This window comes from Octodon degus, unplaced genomic scaffold (genome assembly GCF_000260255.1).
Source record: "Octodon degus isolate 3935 unplaced genomic scaffold, OctDeg1.0 scaffold00194, whole genome shotgun sequence".
In the NCBI taxonomy this organism is placed as follows: domain Eukaryota; kingdom Metazoa; phylum Chordata; class Mammalia; order Rodentia; family Octodontidae; genus Octodon; species Octodon degus.
The window spans coordinates 2,187,081-2,201,361 of NW_004524770.1; the positions used below are offsets into that span (position 1 = coordinate 2,187,081).

General features: G+C 60.5%; 1 protein-coding gene across 1 annotated transcript in view; it reads right to left on the reverse strand.

Moving 5' to 3' along the window:
- Cdh4 (cadherin 4) overlaps positions 1 to 14,281 on the reverse strand; it is a 516,253-nt gene that overhangs the window by 26,906 nt on the left and 475,066 nt on the right. The window contains exon 7 of the mRNA XM_012517566.2: positions 13,356 to 13,528. Coding sequence (XP_012373020.1) covers positions 13,356 to 13,528 — 173 coding nt within the window. The remainder of the gene's footprint in view (positions 1 to 13,355; positions 13,529 to 14,281) is intronic.

A 14,281-nucleotide genomic window follows, 5' to 3' on the forward strand; every position in this document is an offset into this window, starting at 1 on the left:
CAGCTGAGGACGACCCCGCGGGGGCGCTCTGCGGTCTAGGTCCCAGCATGCAGCGGGCACACCTTGCCCTCACACACTGCACAGCTGAGGACGACCCCGCGGGGGCGCTCTGCGGTCTAGGTCCCAGCCCGCCGCTCAGCAGTACCACAGGGGAGCAGGATCCCAGAGACCAGGCAGAAAGGGGCCTTCTGAGAGGCCCTCTGTTTGTCTGGCTGTCCTGACTCATGCTCCACTAAGAGCTTAAGAGGAAAGACAGGTCCCGGCCCTGAGTCAGGGGAGCTGCTCGCTCCGCACACCGGCACCCTAGGAAGTAGAGCAGGTTGCAGCTATCCTGTCTCTGCATCCAGCCACCGCTCTTCTAAGCATCTACTTCCCGCCTCTCCCGCTCCACTCCCTGGTGGAGTCAAGGGTGGGTGGAGGGCTCGCCTTGGCAACCTCCTTCGTGCCTACCCAAGTTTCTCTTATTCTTTACAAATCTGGCTTTCTTCCCCTTCCGAGACTCATTTGGAGGTCTCCACTTCAGGGATCTCTCCCTCGTTCCAAGGTTGGGCAGGGCACCCGGGCACTGTTTTGCTCTGGCTTCCGCTGAGGGCCGCTCCTGGGGGCTGGGGGGTGGTCCCTGCTGTACAGTACGCATGCGCGAAGGCTACCCTGCGTTCACTTGTTTGTATGGCTGTCAGCCATCGCAGAGTGGGCTCGCGACAAGTGGCCAGTTCCACAAACTCAAGAACAACGCAGCCCCAGGTTGAAGGGAGACCATCAGAGAGGAGCAGCAGGTCCCTAGAGACAGGCCTTCCTCTCAGCAAGCAGGACTTCTGTCCTCGGGTCACTGCCTGTGCGGGGAAGCCATCCGGCAGCTGTGCTCACAAGATAACAGAAGAGGGCACGTTAGAAACCCGGGGACGTAAGGGTGCTTCCACATTTGTGCACGCATGGACAAGAACACACATGTACATTGGCACACATTTGTGAATATCCCAGATACATGTGGAAACATGCATAAATGTGCACACCACATGCATTTTTGCATGCACACGCTGCTTTCTGTGTGCGCCTCTGCTTGGGTGCTTATCTGTGTGTGCAGCCAATGGCCACTAGAGGGCGAGCTGGGCTTGCTTTTGGGAGGCAGGATGGGTATTTCCTGGCCAGGCTGAGGGATGGAAGTGTCCACCCAAAAGGAGGCAGTCGGGGCAGGGGTCCCCCAGGAAGCCAGTTGTCCCAGGGCTGGGGCTCGCCCAGCAGGCACGTGCAGCCGAGGCCCAGGCTGGTGGTGCTGTCAGGAGCACAGGACTAGGGCACCATTCCCTGTCGCTTGGGGCTGTGCTGGGGATGCTTCTCAGCGGCCCACACGCCGACCACAGAGGTGTCTGGTCTGCACTGGGCTGGCTGGCGTGGCTGGAGGTTTTGCTGCATTTATTTTAAGATGCTGCTGCAGGACTTTTCCTCCTGGCCCTGCTGTGCATTTCGCTCCTTGGCCAAGCAGGTAAGTCTGCAGTGACCGGCAGGGCGGGGCCTGGTTTCCTGGGTGCTCCTGCCTTACCCTAGAGACAAGATTGCTGTGTGTGCATGTGAGCCTTAGTCTGGGCCTGGCCCACCTCTGATGGTGGGCTGTGTCCTCGTAAGGCCCAGGCTTCCAAGGCCAGGGGCTGGCCAGGGTGCATTCTGGAGGTCAGTGGCCATCTCCTGGGCCTTGTGGGCCTGGCCTACACAGCCCCAAACCGTTATCAGCCCTCTGTAGGGGGGAGGAGGCTGGGTAGGCTGTGGTCACCTGTGTGTCCACGGTCACCTGCTGGACACCTGCAGGGGCTCCCTGTGGCCAGCCGAGCCTGGTGCCTAGGTGTCCTTTGGGCTGTCGCTGGGCACAGAGATTTGGGCTGAGGCCCTGGTGTGGGTCTTGCTGTCAGCAGCAGAGCAGTACTGAATTTGTTAAAAACAGATCGGACCATTTTCAAGTTTGAGAGCAGGAAAAAAAACCACAAGCAGCTGTTTCTGAGGCTCAAGTTCGCCTCCCTACGGCTCAGCTTGTGAATTCCACAGAACATCCATCAATAATGCAGGGCAGCCTGCCCTGGAAAGGATCAAAGCCTCCGCAGCCAGCGCAGCCTCACAGGACTGTCCCCCCACGCCCAGCTGGGGTGCGGAGCTGCGGCCCCCACCTCGCTCCCTGGGACCCTGGCTCCGAGGAGCCCACCAACGCTTGCACCCTGGCCTACTCAGAGCGGTGCTGGGGGCCTGGGCCTGCTATGCTGCAGCACAGTGGGCCTGGTGCCCAGCATGCAGTGGGCAGGAGATGTGAACGGAGGCTGGGAGCCCAGTGACAGACCCCCTCGTCGCTTCTGCCCCTAAGGGCCCAGGCCAGTGCAGATACTGCAGCTGCTCTGCTCCTGAGGAGCTCCTCTAGGGCGAGTATGCTTGAGCCTGTGTCCCGAGACCCTGTCCTGGCCCGCATGTCCCCTTGGGCGCTCCCTGCAGGCAGTACTGGAACGCCCATCCCCTGTGACCCTGAGGAGCTATGGGCAGAGGACTGGAGGACTCCCGGCGCAGGGTGCTATGGAGTAGGGCGTGTTGCCACGTGACCCGGCCACCTCACCATGGTCTCTGTGCAAAAGTGCTGAGAACAGGCATCCTGGAAAAGGCTGCCACCGATGCTCACTGCAGCCAGAGCGACGGGCTGCACACACAGGTTGGGCTCTGGGCCTGGGAGCCACTGTGGGGCCACACACACGGTGCAGTGTGGCACCCGCTGCCCCATGCACTGCCCTCAGGAGCCTGCTCCCAGCAGCTGCGGGCCCCCAAACCTGTTTGGAGTATGCACATCAACAGGGAGTGTCCCGGGCAGGCTGAGGACTTCGAGCACAAAGGCAGTGGGGCATCTGCCAGTGCAGATGCCAGGAGCTGGGGGAGGTGGCAGGTATCGTGCCGGGCCCGTGCCAGGCACCCTGGACACGTCAAGTGGGGAGGGCGCAGTGGCATGTGACTCCTGCCTCGAGGTAGTCATAGAGCATGTGTGTCCTCTCAGGTCCCCGCTGCCCTTGGGTCCTGAGGAGCTCTGGGCCCACCATCTCCTGGTGTGGCTCTCCAAGCCGAGGGTCACGTGGTGCTAGCAGCACAGGCTCCCTGCAGGGCCTGCAGGGCCCCCAGGGGGTGCCCCCAATGCAGGTGAAGGTGCAAGAGACCCTGTCCTCAGAGGCCCTCCAAGCAGCACTGCAGAGCCCAGCGAGGTGACACCCTGCTGGGGACATCCTTGGGCCTCCATGAATCGCCACCTGCTGGCCCTGCCCTTGGAACAAAGCTGAAACCCTGGGCGGAGTCTGTGGTTATGCTGCTGCTGGGTCAGACAGGCAGGTCTCTGTGAGCCTGTCACATTGCCCTTGGACACCCAAGGGGACTGGGACCACCTGGCTTCCCCCGCTCTGTACGACCAGGTAGACCGCCATTTCTCAGAGGCATTTCCTGCCTCGGCTTCCAGGTGAGGGGCCAGCACATCTGCTCTGGGGGGGGGGGAAGCGCTGCCCACTCCCCTCCCGTTCTCTCTTCCTTTCTGTCCCTGCCTCTCACTTTCTGTGACAGTCACTAGCTGTTGCCCAGTGGCACATCAGGCATGGCTGAGAAGCGGTGTTCAGGGCGGGAGACAAGCAGAAACAATAGGTGGTGACAAAGGCAGCAGGAGGAGGGACAGAGGGTGGCAGGGGTGGAGGTGTTAGTTGGCTCTGGGTGTGAAAAGCCAGCGCAAAGGCCCAGGGGCAACACGGCGTGAGCTCAGGAAGGCGCGCAGCGAGGGTGGCGGCAGCGAGGGTGGCGGCAGCGAGGGTGGCCAGACGCGCCGAGGCGAGCGGACGTCTGCGCATGTGCAGTGGTCACACCACCAGAGGAGGACCGCGGCGGGAGCCCGGCAGCCCCCCACCCCAACACCGCAAGGCGGGCGGGTAGGGGTGAGCGGTGGGCAGCAGGGTGGCGGGTGGGGACCCCAGTGCACGCACGCTGGCCCCTGCCTGCCGGAGACGTGCGAGTGTTGCGTTCTTCCACTACCACTAGCAGGTGTTCTGTATTTGTCTATGCCAGGAACACGGCAGGGCGCGGGCAGGCGGCCTGCGAGAACCCACTGAGACGCCAGAGACCGGGGCTTGAGTGCAAGGATCTCCTGCGTAGGTTGCTGAATTCAAAGATTAACAAATGAAACAAAGTCTCTGCGGCTGAGTACGGCTCCCGTATCTGCAACAAAGGCCTTGAAGCCCGAGGCGCATGTGCAGATGGGCCTGTGTAAATAAAATTTTGTTTGCAAAATAGCTGGTCAGCCCCAGAGTCAGTGTTTTTGTCCTCCTGGCCTCTGCTGGGAGCCCGAGGAGAGATCCTGGCCTGGACCGACCTCTGCAGATGCCCTTGGGCCCCTCACCGGAGCATCAAGGTTGTGCAGTCGCGTCCGACTTCTCCTTGGCCCTGCTGGTGGCCTCGCATAGTGCACCGGCGGCTTTGTCCACATTTATCCAAGCCCTGACCGAGTTACCCACTCCAGCACTGAGCCCTTGACCCCAACAGCTGTCAGGGCAAAGTGCAGTTCACACTAGAAAGGGGGCTGGGGACCCCGTGTTGCTGCCCTCCCAGTGACTGTAGAGGGAGAGGCCAGCGGAGGATAAGGGGAAGGGGCAGGGAGGCAGCAGGGGCTCCCGGAGGGGCTGGCAGGTGTGGATGCGGAGCGCGGGAGGGGAGCAGGCCGGCCGAGGGCGAATGCGCCCAGCAAGGAGTGGACGCTGTTCCGACCGCCCGGGGCCAGCCCGCTCCTCCCAGGTGCCCTGCCCTGGCCTGACTCCGACTCTCCGGGGTTCCCTGGGCTGAGGTGCCAGGGCAGATGCAGGTCCCTGGCCCAAAGGATGGGGTGTGGTGGGAACCGCTGCCTCCGGCCATGATTCGCCAGTGAGGCTGTTGTGGAGCAGGTCAGGGCAGGTACTGCTCCAGTCCCTGGGAGTTTGCTGTGATCCAATGGAGCTGGGAGGAACCCAGAAAGAAGGCTGTGGCCAGGGCCTTGGGGTCTGCGCTTCACCTGCGGGGGGTGGGGGGGGCGCGCAGAGCCCTGCTTTCCTTCCCTCCCACGGTGACGCCACTACAGGTAAGGGAAGATGGCACCCGGAAAGCCCCGGGGGTGGACCTCTGGAGGCTCTCAAAGCACACGTCTCTGCGTGAGGGTCGAGGCTGTGTCGCTGGTCTCCGGACATTGCGTACTGCAGACGTGAGGACAGGCCTGCGGGCTTCTGGGCAGGCCTTTCTGTGGTGTCCGGGTCTCTTCTTCTGGACTCAGCTGAGTATTTTTGAATGTTTCTGGAGGCGTGTGGAGAAGTCTGGCCTATGTCCAGAAGTGTTGTCATATGTCACATGATCCTGGACGTGCCTGAACTTCTTCGGATGCTTTTTGGAGGTGTCTGAACATCTCTGGGTGCTCCCAGCTGCCTCCCAGCCAGGTGGCGTCTCCCCTGAAGCCCGCACCTGGTGTTCAGGGACGGCCACACGCTTCTCACTCCCACCTCAGTTGTGTCCTTCCAGAACCTCCGAGCAGCACCCACTCCCTCCTTGAAATGTAGCCAGAAAGTAGAGCCTCTGCTTTTTTTCTAAAGATATCTGCAGGGCTGGCCGAATAGCTCAGCGGATTAAAGTGCCTGCAAGCAGGTGCAGGGGCCAGGGGTTTGATCCCCTGGCCTGCTGCTCTAAGATGGCAATTGAGACTGGGTGTGGTGGCATGCGCCTGTAATCCCAGCTCTTGGGAGACTGTAAACAGGCAGATCACTACGAGTCCGATCTAGTAGTAAGACCCTGAATACCCTGTAGACCCTTCCCCCCCCCAAAAAAAATCTCTGTACCTTTTCTAGAAAAGCAGAACTTCAACATCTGAGACCCCTGACACCAACACTGCAGCACCGTGCCCTGCCTCTCCCTAGAGTGGCACTGCATACCACAGAGTTTCACCAACAGACACCTGGTATCCTCCCCAGTTGTGCCTCCTCTGGGCTCCTCAGTGGTCAGGGCCACTGATCCTGGTCCAGCCAGTATCCTGTCTGCACATCCCTGGGAAATGAGGTGTGTACACACATGTGCAGCGCACAGGCACACAGGCACACACACACACACACACACACACACACACACACTCACACATGCCCAGCATTAGCTTTTGGCCCTGGAGGGGAGCTGGTCACAGATTGTACAGTCAGAGGCCGGGTGGCAGGAAGAAGGACAAGAAGGAGGGTCAGTGTCCCTGGTGGGGGCAGGCATGGCCAGAGTCCTTCCCACACTCCAGGGCACTTGGGACTCGCGTTGGCCAGCCAGGATCAGAGTGCATCTTACAGCTGCTGGCCTCTTGTGCTGGCCACTGCGGGGGTGGTCAGTGCATGGCCGCTGCCCACGCACACGGCTGCGGCTGGGAGTGGGGCTCGCCCGCCGTGGCCTGCTGATCGGCTCTGAGTCAGCAGGGCTGGGGCTGGACCCGCAGGCAGGGATTTCAGCGAGCAGCCTCCTCTCATCTGTCTGGCTCTGAGAGGCCACACCTGAACGAGCCAGCCGCAGTCTTCACTAGGAGTGAAGTGGAAGTGAGGTGCGGCGGCATAGGCCTGCCATCCTGGCAACTCTGGGAAGCAGAGGCAGAGGATTTAGGGTTTGAGCCCAACCTGGGCTACTTTGTGAGACCCTGTCTCAAAATACAAAAGTAATGGAGCTGGGGAGATGGCTCAGTAGAATAAGCGCTTGCCTGGCAAGCGCAAGGTCCTGAGTTCAATCCCCGGTTCTGCAAAAAAGAAAAAAAAAAAAAATGAAAATACAAAAGTGAAAAGACTTGGGGATGTAGCTCAGTGAGAAGAACCTGGGTTGAATCCCCAGTGCTAGAAAAACCAGAGAGGAGGGAGGAGAGAGGGACCAGAGCACCTTGGCCCTGCCTTGTGGTTTCATTGGGGACATTTCCAGCTGCACACAAAGCCAGTGTCTTATGACGGGTGCTTGTGCAGACTGTAGTGATAGCGAGGCCCAGGCTCGTTGTCCCTAATGTCCAGATCCCCTCTGCCCTCACTGCCACTTCCTCTTGCTTCTGGCCTTAGACCCTTCCTGCCCTTTTCACCCCTGCATGGTAGCTGTCCCCTGCCCGTCTCGAATATCCCTTGCCTGTTCCTGCCAGGACTCTGGTCTGTGGACAAGGGCTCCCTCACCTGCCCACCTTTCTGCACACTGAGCTTCCTCACTTCTGCAAAACCAACGAAATGGCTGTAGGGCTTCCCAGGAGGCTGCTGCGCCTGGTCAAGGGGCGAGTCCAGCCCTCTGTGGCTGTCACCATGACTGACACACAGGACAGCCCTCGCCAGCTGCCAGGAGGTACGCTGGGTACTGCTGCCTCCCCATCCCTTCCTTCTCTGCGGCACCCTCCTGGGCCCCGCTGGGTGCTCCTCCAGGTGGCATCTGGGCTGTGGGCAGAGTGCCTCCTAGATTCTGCCTCCTGCAGTGGGAATGACTCCACCAGCAGCCTGTGAGAGCAAGAGATGGATGTCCCAGGACACAGCGGGGCCTCGTGGGCCTTTGCTCCACTGCTGCTGTCCTGGAGGAGGCAAGGGAGCTGCAGATGTGGACTGGGAGCCCAGTCTCAGCCTCTTCCTCACTGTCCCCCACTGACGTTCCCTCTGCCTCCCTGGAGCTCTCCTGCCCTTGGGAACCGTGGCTCCGGAGTTCTGCATGCAGCAGGCTCGGGCTCATGTGTGCCTCCGGCCTTTGGCACATGTGTGGCTGGCTCGAGTGAGGAAAGGCAACTTCCCAGCGCCCCTCTGGGGTGAGCCCGTCTGCACCGCAACACCCTCACCAGCCCGTGGCTCGGCTTGGAGGGGACACATCTCAGACTGAGGATGACGGAGGAGCTCTGCAGGGCGCCCTTCCGGGAGGGTCCTTCCTTGCCCCCAGGAGACCACTTGGGTGGACAGCCGTCTCCATGTGCTGCTGACTGTGTGTGATGCCAGGGGCACATCCCTTCCAGGAGGGCAGAGGGCACAGCCGAGGACCCAGGCCCTGGATGGTGGCTCCACAGCACGGAGTTGACCAGCCCTGAGCCGGTGGCCTGGGGGTCCTTGTCTGCAAACCTGCACGTCCTTTCCTGTTTGTCCCGTGGTGTTTCCGTGGGGTGGGCTAAACGCAGCCACTACTTCTGGGTGGCAACCAAGGCAGAGGCCACGGCAGGTCCCCGGAGAGCGTCTGTAACAGGTGGGGACAGGCCCAGTGTGGCACAGCCAAGTAACACACAGAAGGGCCTCTCTCTGGCTTTGTGCTGAGAGGCCAGGGCAGCCCCAGGAGCTGTGTGTGGGCAGACGCTCTGGGGCACAGAGCGGCTGTGGGCACACAGCACCGCCCGCCCTCCAGGCATGTCACGAGCTGGGCGCTGCACTCTTGCCCCTGTGCTTGCTTGTGTTCTCTGCTGTGAATGTGTGACGAGAAAAAAATCAATAGGTGCCGCTGTAGTGAAAAGCAGCCCCCCACGCAGGCTTGGAGGCGGGGGCGGCAGCCACGCGGAGCTAGCCTCGGGGTGGCTGGGACACAGCCCCGGGGCCCTGGGGGTGCCCACGGGAGTGAGGCCAGGGCCACTGTGACCTGGGCGTGAGCCCTCAGTGCCACATGATGCCCACTTCACTTGGGTGTTCTGTGGACAACAAAACGGCAGTCCTTGTGTCCAAGGGGACGTCCAGGCCCAGGAGACAGAACCTTCACTTAGTCGGGTTTCTTTCTCTCCCCAGCTCTCTTTCTGTGTCTGTCTGTCTTTCTCTCTCTCTGTCTTTGTGTGCCTTTCTGTCTGAGCTCTTCTTTCTTCCTTTCTCTGCCTGACTCTGTCTCTGTCTGTCTGTCTCGAGGGAGAGATCTGCAAGTCTTCAGGGTAAAAACTCAAGTCATAGGGGGTCAAGGGTAAATTCACCTCAGTTGCTAATATTTCCCCTGAGACCACAAAGCTGGAATCACTGTCTCCGAAATAGGGTGTGGTGACAATGGCTCAGAGCCATCCTTCAGGGGATGCCTAGGCCATCTCCACAGATGCGGCCTCTGTCGAGGACCCAAAGGAAACACGTTTCCAGAACCTTCGTGTGGCCGGCTCCGCTGCTTCTCGCACTGAAGGCAAAATGCTGGTCTGGTGGCCAAAGAGCCTTTCTACCTCCTGAGTCCTGCGAGAGCACCAAGCAAGGCTGGCGGTGCTGCCCGACCTCCTCCAGTGGTGGCTCGAAGCTGTGCCGTCCCTCGCCTGGACGTTCTCCATCTATGGCAAGGCCGGATCTTAAGGAAGTGCAGGACGGTGTTGGTTTCGCTTCCTAAGATCTCTCTAGACCATGGTAGAGAATCTGGCCAGCGGTCCTGGGAGACACGTGAGGCCGTGGAGGTCACCAAGTGCGGGACGAGCTTTCTCCAGCTCAAGTCGCGTGGCTGGGAGGTGTGTGGAGCCCGAGGTGCCTGGCGCTAACCACGGGTCCCAGGGCCTCGTGGGAGCAAAGCTGCTGTCACCTTCAGAGCGGCTGGAGCAGCTCACTCACCTTCTCACTAGGCCATAACTATTCTAATTAGGAAACATCCAAGATGAATGGGATTAGCGAGCGGCAGGCCTCGTGCAGGAGCAGCTCCTGAACCGCTGCGTCTCATCACATTCCCTCCTGACAGTTCATCATGTTAACATGCGATTTACACAGCTCTCCTAATTAGACGCAGTGGCAGTCATGTCTGTGGATTTTCCCCTTTATGACAACTCACTTGGCCAAGTGGGGAGCAGCAAGTGGGGGGACGCGTCTGTGGCGTGGTCCCCAAATACCCTGCCTGCTGCACAGAGGCTGGGGCACACATCTTTTTAAAAAATGTTTATATTTTAGGGAAGGGTCTGTAGGTTGTTCAGGGTTTCCCTACTAGATCGGACTCATAGTGATCCGCCAGTCTACAGCCTCCCAAGAGCTGGGACTACAGGTGCGCATCACCATGCCCAGTCTCAATTGCTGTCTCAGGGGATTGAACCCCTGGTCCCTGCGCCTGCTTGCAGATCTTTTAATCTGCTGAGCTATTTGGCCAGCCCTGCATGCACATTTTTAAAAGGAAAGAAGAAACTGAGGAACGGCTGCCAGGCCCTTTCCCAGGGGCTGTTCCAGTGCAGCTGAAGCGGGGCGTGGGGGTGGGCAGATGCAGTCCCACTGGGACCCTGCCTGGTGGGACAGAGCTCTGGCTGGGACACAGATGGGCTTCTTGGCTCCCCAAGGCCTGGCTGTGGCCATGGACCTCCCCTGCTCCCTGGACCTGGAAAGGGCTTTCTCAACCCTCAGTGGTTGTACTGCTTGCCACCAAATCACCACAGCCAGGTTGCCAACTGCTCAAGACAGTCACAGGGCCCACTTCCAGCTCTTCCCTGGAGGGCCAGTGGGAAGAGCAAGGAGCTGGGAGCACTGCATGCACCCCAAGCTGTGGCGATAGCACCTCACCCCAGCAAACCCCACGGTGCTGTCCCTTTCGGCAGCTCCTCCTGTCGCCCTTACCCCAAGGCCCCGTGGCCCCTGTAGCAGCCTTGGCCCACATTCCCAGGGCCAAGACCCGTGTCTCCTTACAAAGTCACCCCCAGTTCCACTCTGATGTGCTGAAATGCCACATCTCCAAGTGGACACCCTCACCTCACGCCTGGGTGAGAACACAGCCTTGGAGCATAAGGCGGCTTCTCCAGTGGAGCCTCAAGCTGAGAGCACTACCAGGAGGAAGGAGATCCGGGAATGGACAGCAGTGTCTGCGGGCGGCTCACGAGGCCCTGGGGCCCAAGCTGCTGCCCAGCCACGGCAGGGGCAGGAGTCCCGCACGCCAGCTGTGGGCACGCTTGGCTTTCTCAGCCTCTTCTTGGGTTTTAGCTTCTATGCCCGTGGGGTCAACGCTGTGGTCCTCTTGGATGTGGCCTCTCGTGTGTCCATGTTGTCCCCTCTTCAGCTCCCAAGCCGTAATACCCCTGATGTCCCTGCAGTGTGCCACTGTGGCATGGGCTTGTTAGGTTGACAACAGCTTCTCTGGCTTCTGCGGGTCTGTGGAAGGCTGGTGGGGTCCCTCTCTGCCCAAGACATACTGTCACACAGGGCAGGCACCCCAGGAACTCAGTGGGTCAAGGCTTGAAGCCCAGCCCCAAGCTTGAACTGTGCCATGCCCCACGGTGACTCGGCCTTGGGTCACAGGCTTCACCTTCATCAGCCTCACTCTGTCTCATGGGCACGGGACAGAAACAGGGAGGGGACTCTTGCCTCAGATCGAACATCAGGGGCAGGCGCCATCAGGACTACAGAAGGAAGCAAATCCTGAGCTTTGTCCCCAGCGGCCCGGGAAGGAGGATGGTGGTGCAGCGCTGGCCCCGCATCGGCCCTGGCCCAGCTCCCTCCAGGCTGCTTAGTCCCTGGGACAGTGCGGGCAGGGGCGCCTCCTCGCGTCTCACTACCTGATCACTGAATCTCTTATGGGTTTTCAGTGTATGCTATTGGGGAGCATCTTGCCAGCCACGTGCAAGCCCTGGACAGACAGCGTGAACCACTCAGCAGGCGGGGTGGCCCAGCCCCTGCTCGGCTCTGGCCAGGCCCACCTCACAGCGTGGTGACAGTGCCGTGCCTCCAGGGGCATGCTCCAGGCCCTGACCTGCCCAGAGGACACCTGCGATGAGCTGTGCACAGGGCCGAGAGGTGTCCCTGTGGGGCCAGGGCAGAGGCGGTTCCCCAAGATCCTGCGGGCTCTGCGGATCTCTTGCTCCCTTCTAGTGGCGATGCCCAGAACTTGCACCCCCACTCCTTTTGGGGGGCCTTTCATAGTTGTACCTTTAAAGGGAGCCTACAGATACAGCTTACTTATTCTTTTGCTTGGGAGATACCTGATACTCTTCAATAAAATGTAAAATAGAAAACACCACAATCCGCCCCGGCAATCTACTTCCTGCTTGGTGGTTGGACATGGGTACAGGATTATTTCTGGCCTGTTGTCCTCTGTGTCAGAGCAGTGGGTCCCAGGTCACCAGCACGCATGGGCCTGGGCCCCACTTGGGTGCTCACGCTGGACCTCGGGCATCCTCTCCCGATGGGTCAGTCTGCTGGTCTGTAGATGGGGAGGGGCCAGCCTAGGCCTCTGTGAGCACCAAGAACGTGATAGGTATCTTGTGCCTGAGACAGAGGCCCCCAAATCCTTCCTGAGAGCACATGTCTCACGGTTACCCTCAAGGGTGCACCTGGCCTGTGACCACTCAGCTGGAGAAGGATGTGGCTTAGCTGTCTGCCTGGGCCTGCGCTGACCCTGGGGTCACTGAGCTGCTTCCTGGCCTGATGCACGACCTTTTATAGTTAAGATTATCATGAAGGTCTTCTTGCCCTTCCCAGTGTGCTTTTGTGGCAGCTCGGCATTGGTTGGAAAGGCAGATGTGCTAGCAGTGTGCTGGGCCCACCAGGGGGCTCAGAGCCCAGGTGGAGACTTAGGGGGGGCCTCACAGCTCTCAAATCTTCCAGGACCCTGGCTGAGCGGGCCTTCTAGGGGGCCCTCCCCCTCCTCGCAGACTCAGCCCCCCAAGGTGACATTGTAGGCCCTCTGCTACCTGGGCAGCTGCAGCCCATGGTGTGGGGGCATAGACTCCGAATTGGGTTGTGGAGCCTTCCAAAGCAGGGGGCGCAGGTGAGATGCCCAGGACAGCCTGCGGCTGGGGTAGGAGGCCACGGTGCAGCCTCTGCAGGTGAGTCCCCAGCAGGGCAGCACCCTGTTTGCTCCGAGCTCAGTGAGTAGCCCCTGGGTGCCAGGAGCCACCTGCTCAGGATAGGCACAGGCAGGTGGCACTGCTTCTCCCTGCTGGCTGGGTGCTGCGAGCTGGGGTGGGCACTGGTCTTCCCGGCCCCTGGCATGTGCCCAGCAGGGGGGAGGGGGCAGGAGCCTGGAGCAGGCCCTGTTCTTGCTGGGCTCCTTTCCTCTCCACTCCCCTGGGGCAGGCAGTAGGGACCACAGAATGGTGGAGGGGCCTGGCTTACTCAGCCGCCCAGGGTGGTAGGAGGGCAGGGAGGTCATAGAACTTGCCTGGGGAAGTGACCAGGGCTGCCCCATCTGTGCCCAGGATGTGGCACAAGGGTGTGCAGCTGCTGGGCAGGGTGCCCGCCAGGGCAGCTCTCCAGGCAGGTGCTCAGGTCCCAGGTGCTCCGCTGGAGCTCTGCGGTGGCTGCACCCCAAGAACCATAGGCGGGAGGCTCACACCTGTTTTCCCCACCTGTTGTACACCCCAGTGGGGTCTCTGCTGGGCCCCTCGCATGACGCCTGCTTGGTGACTTTCCCAGAGCAGCTGTTGTGCACTGCCCTACCTCCCCACGCATCCCACCCCAGGTCCTTACCTCGCGGTCCAGGCCGGCCGCCACTGTCACAAGGTCCCCGGTCTCACTGTTTATGGTAAACATGTTCTGCGACGGGCTCTGTGGGGTCTGGGTCACAATGCGGTACCGTACCATTCCGTTGGCCGTGGTGCTGTCATCAGCGTCATTGGCTGTGACTGTCATCACATAGGTTCCTGGAATGGAGACAGCAGCAGGTGAAGCCGCCTGACACATGGCTCTGTCCCGCTGCATGGCCTGGGGTCACCACATGCCTGGTGCAGCTGCAGCCTCCCTGCTGGTTGCTGCAGGCCTGCCTGTCCTTCATGGGTGTCCGGAGCAAACCTGTTGACACCCAGCCCCAGGGAATCACGGAGGGATTCCCTATGCTCAGCACACCCCGGCTGTTTTTGCCCTGAGCTTCTCCTTTTCAGCCAGGGTAGAAATGGGGTGGCGGGGACCTTCTCCATGTCTCTAGAGCACGGGACAGCGGAACAGGCCTAGAGCCCCACACCTAGCCCTTCTCTGGAGCCACTTGGCCCAGGCATGGGGCACAGGCATGGCCAAGGCACAAATGGCTCCTGTGGGCTGAGGCTCATTCACCAAACACTGCCGAGCACCTACTGTGTCCTGCGCTGTAGCTGGCAGGAGGCCCTAGCCGTGCAGCTCCTCACAGCCTGTCCCCTGGTGCGGGGGACAGGGCTGGGCCAGGTGTCCACACTGCCGGGAGTCCTGCCTGGGCGTAGCACATGCTAGATGGCTCACATTGATGGCCTTGAGGTCTCCTGGGGACACTAGAGGCTTCAGTGGGTCACGGTCAGAGCCTTCCCTCATTGAGGAATGTTACGGCTTGTGTCTAGTTGTTCCCTCAATGCCTCCTGCAGTCATGGGTGGACTTCTAGTTTATGATTAACTCTTGATCCACTGGGGTTATGGACGTGAGTGCTGCT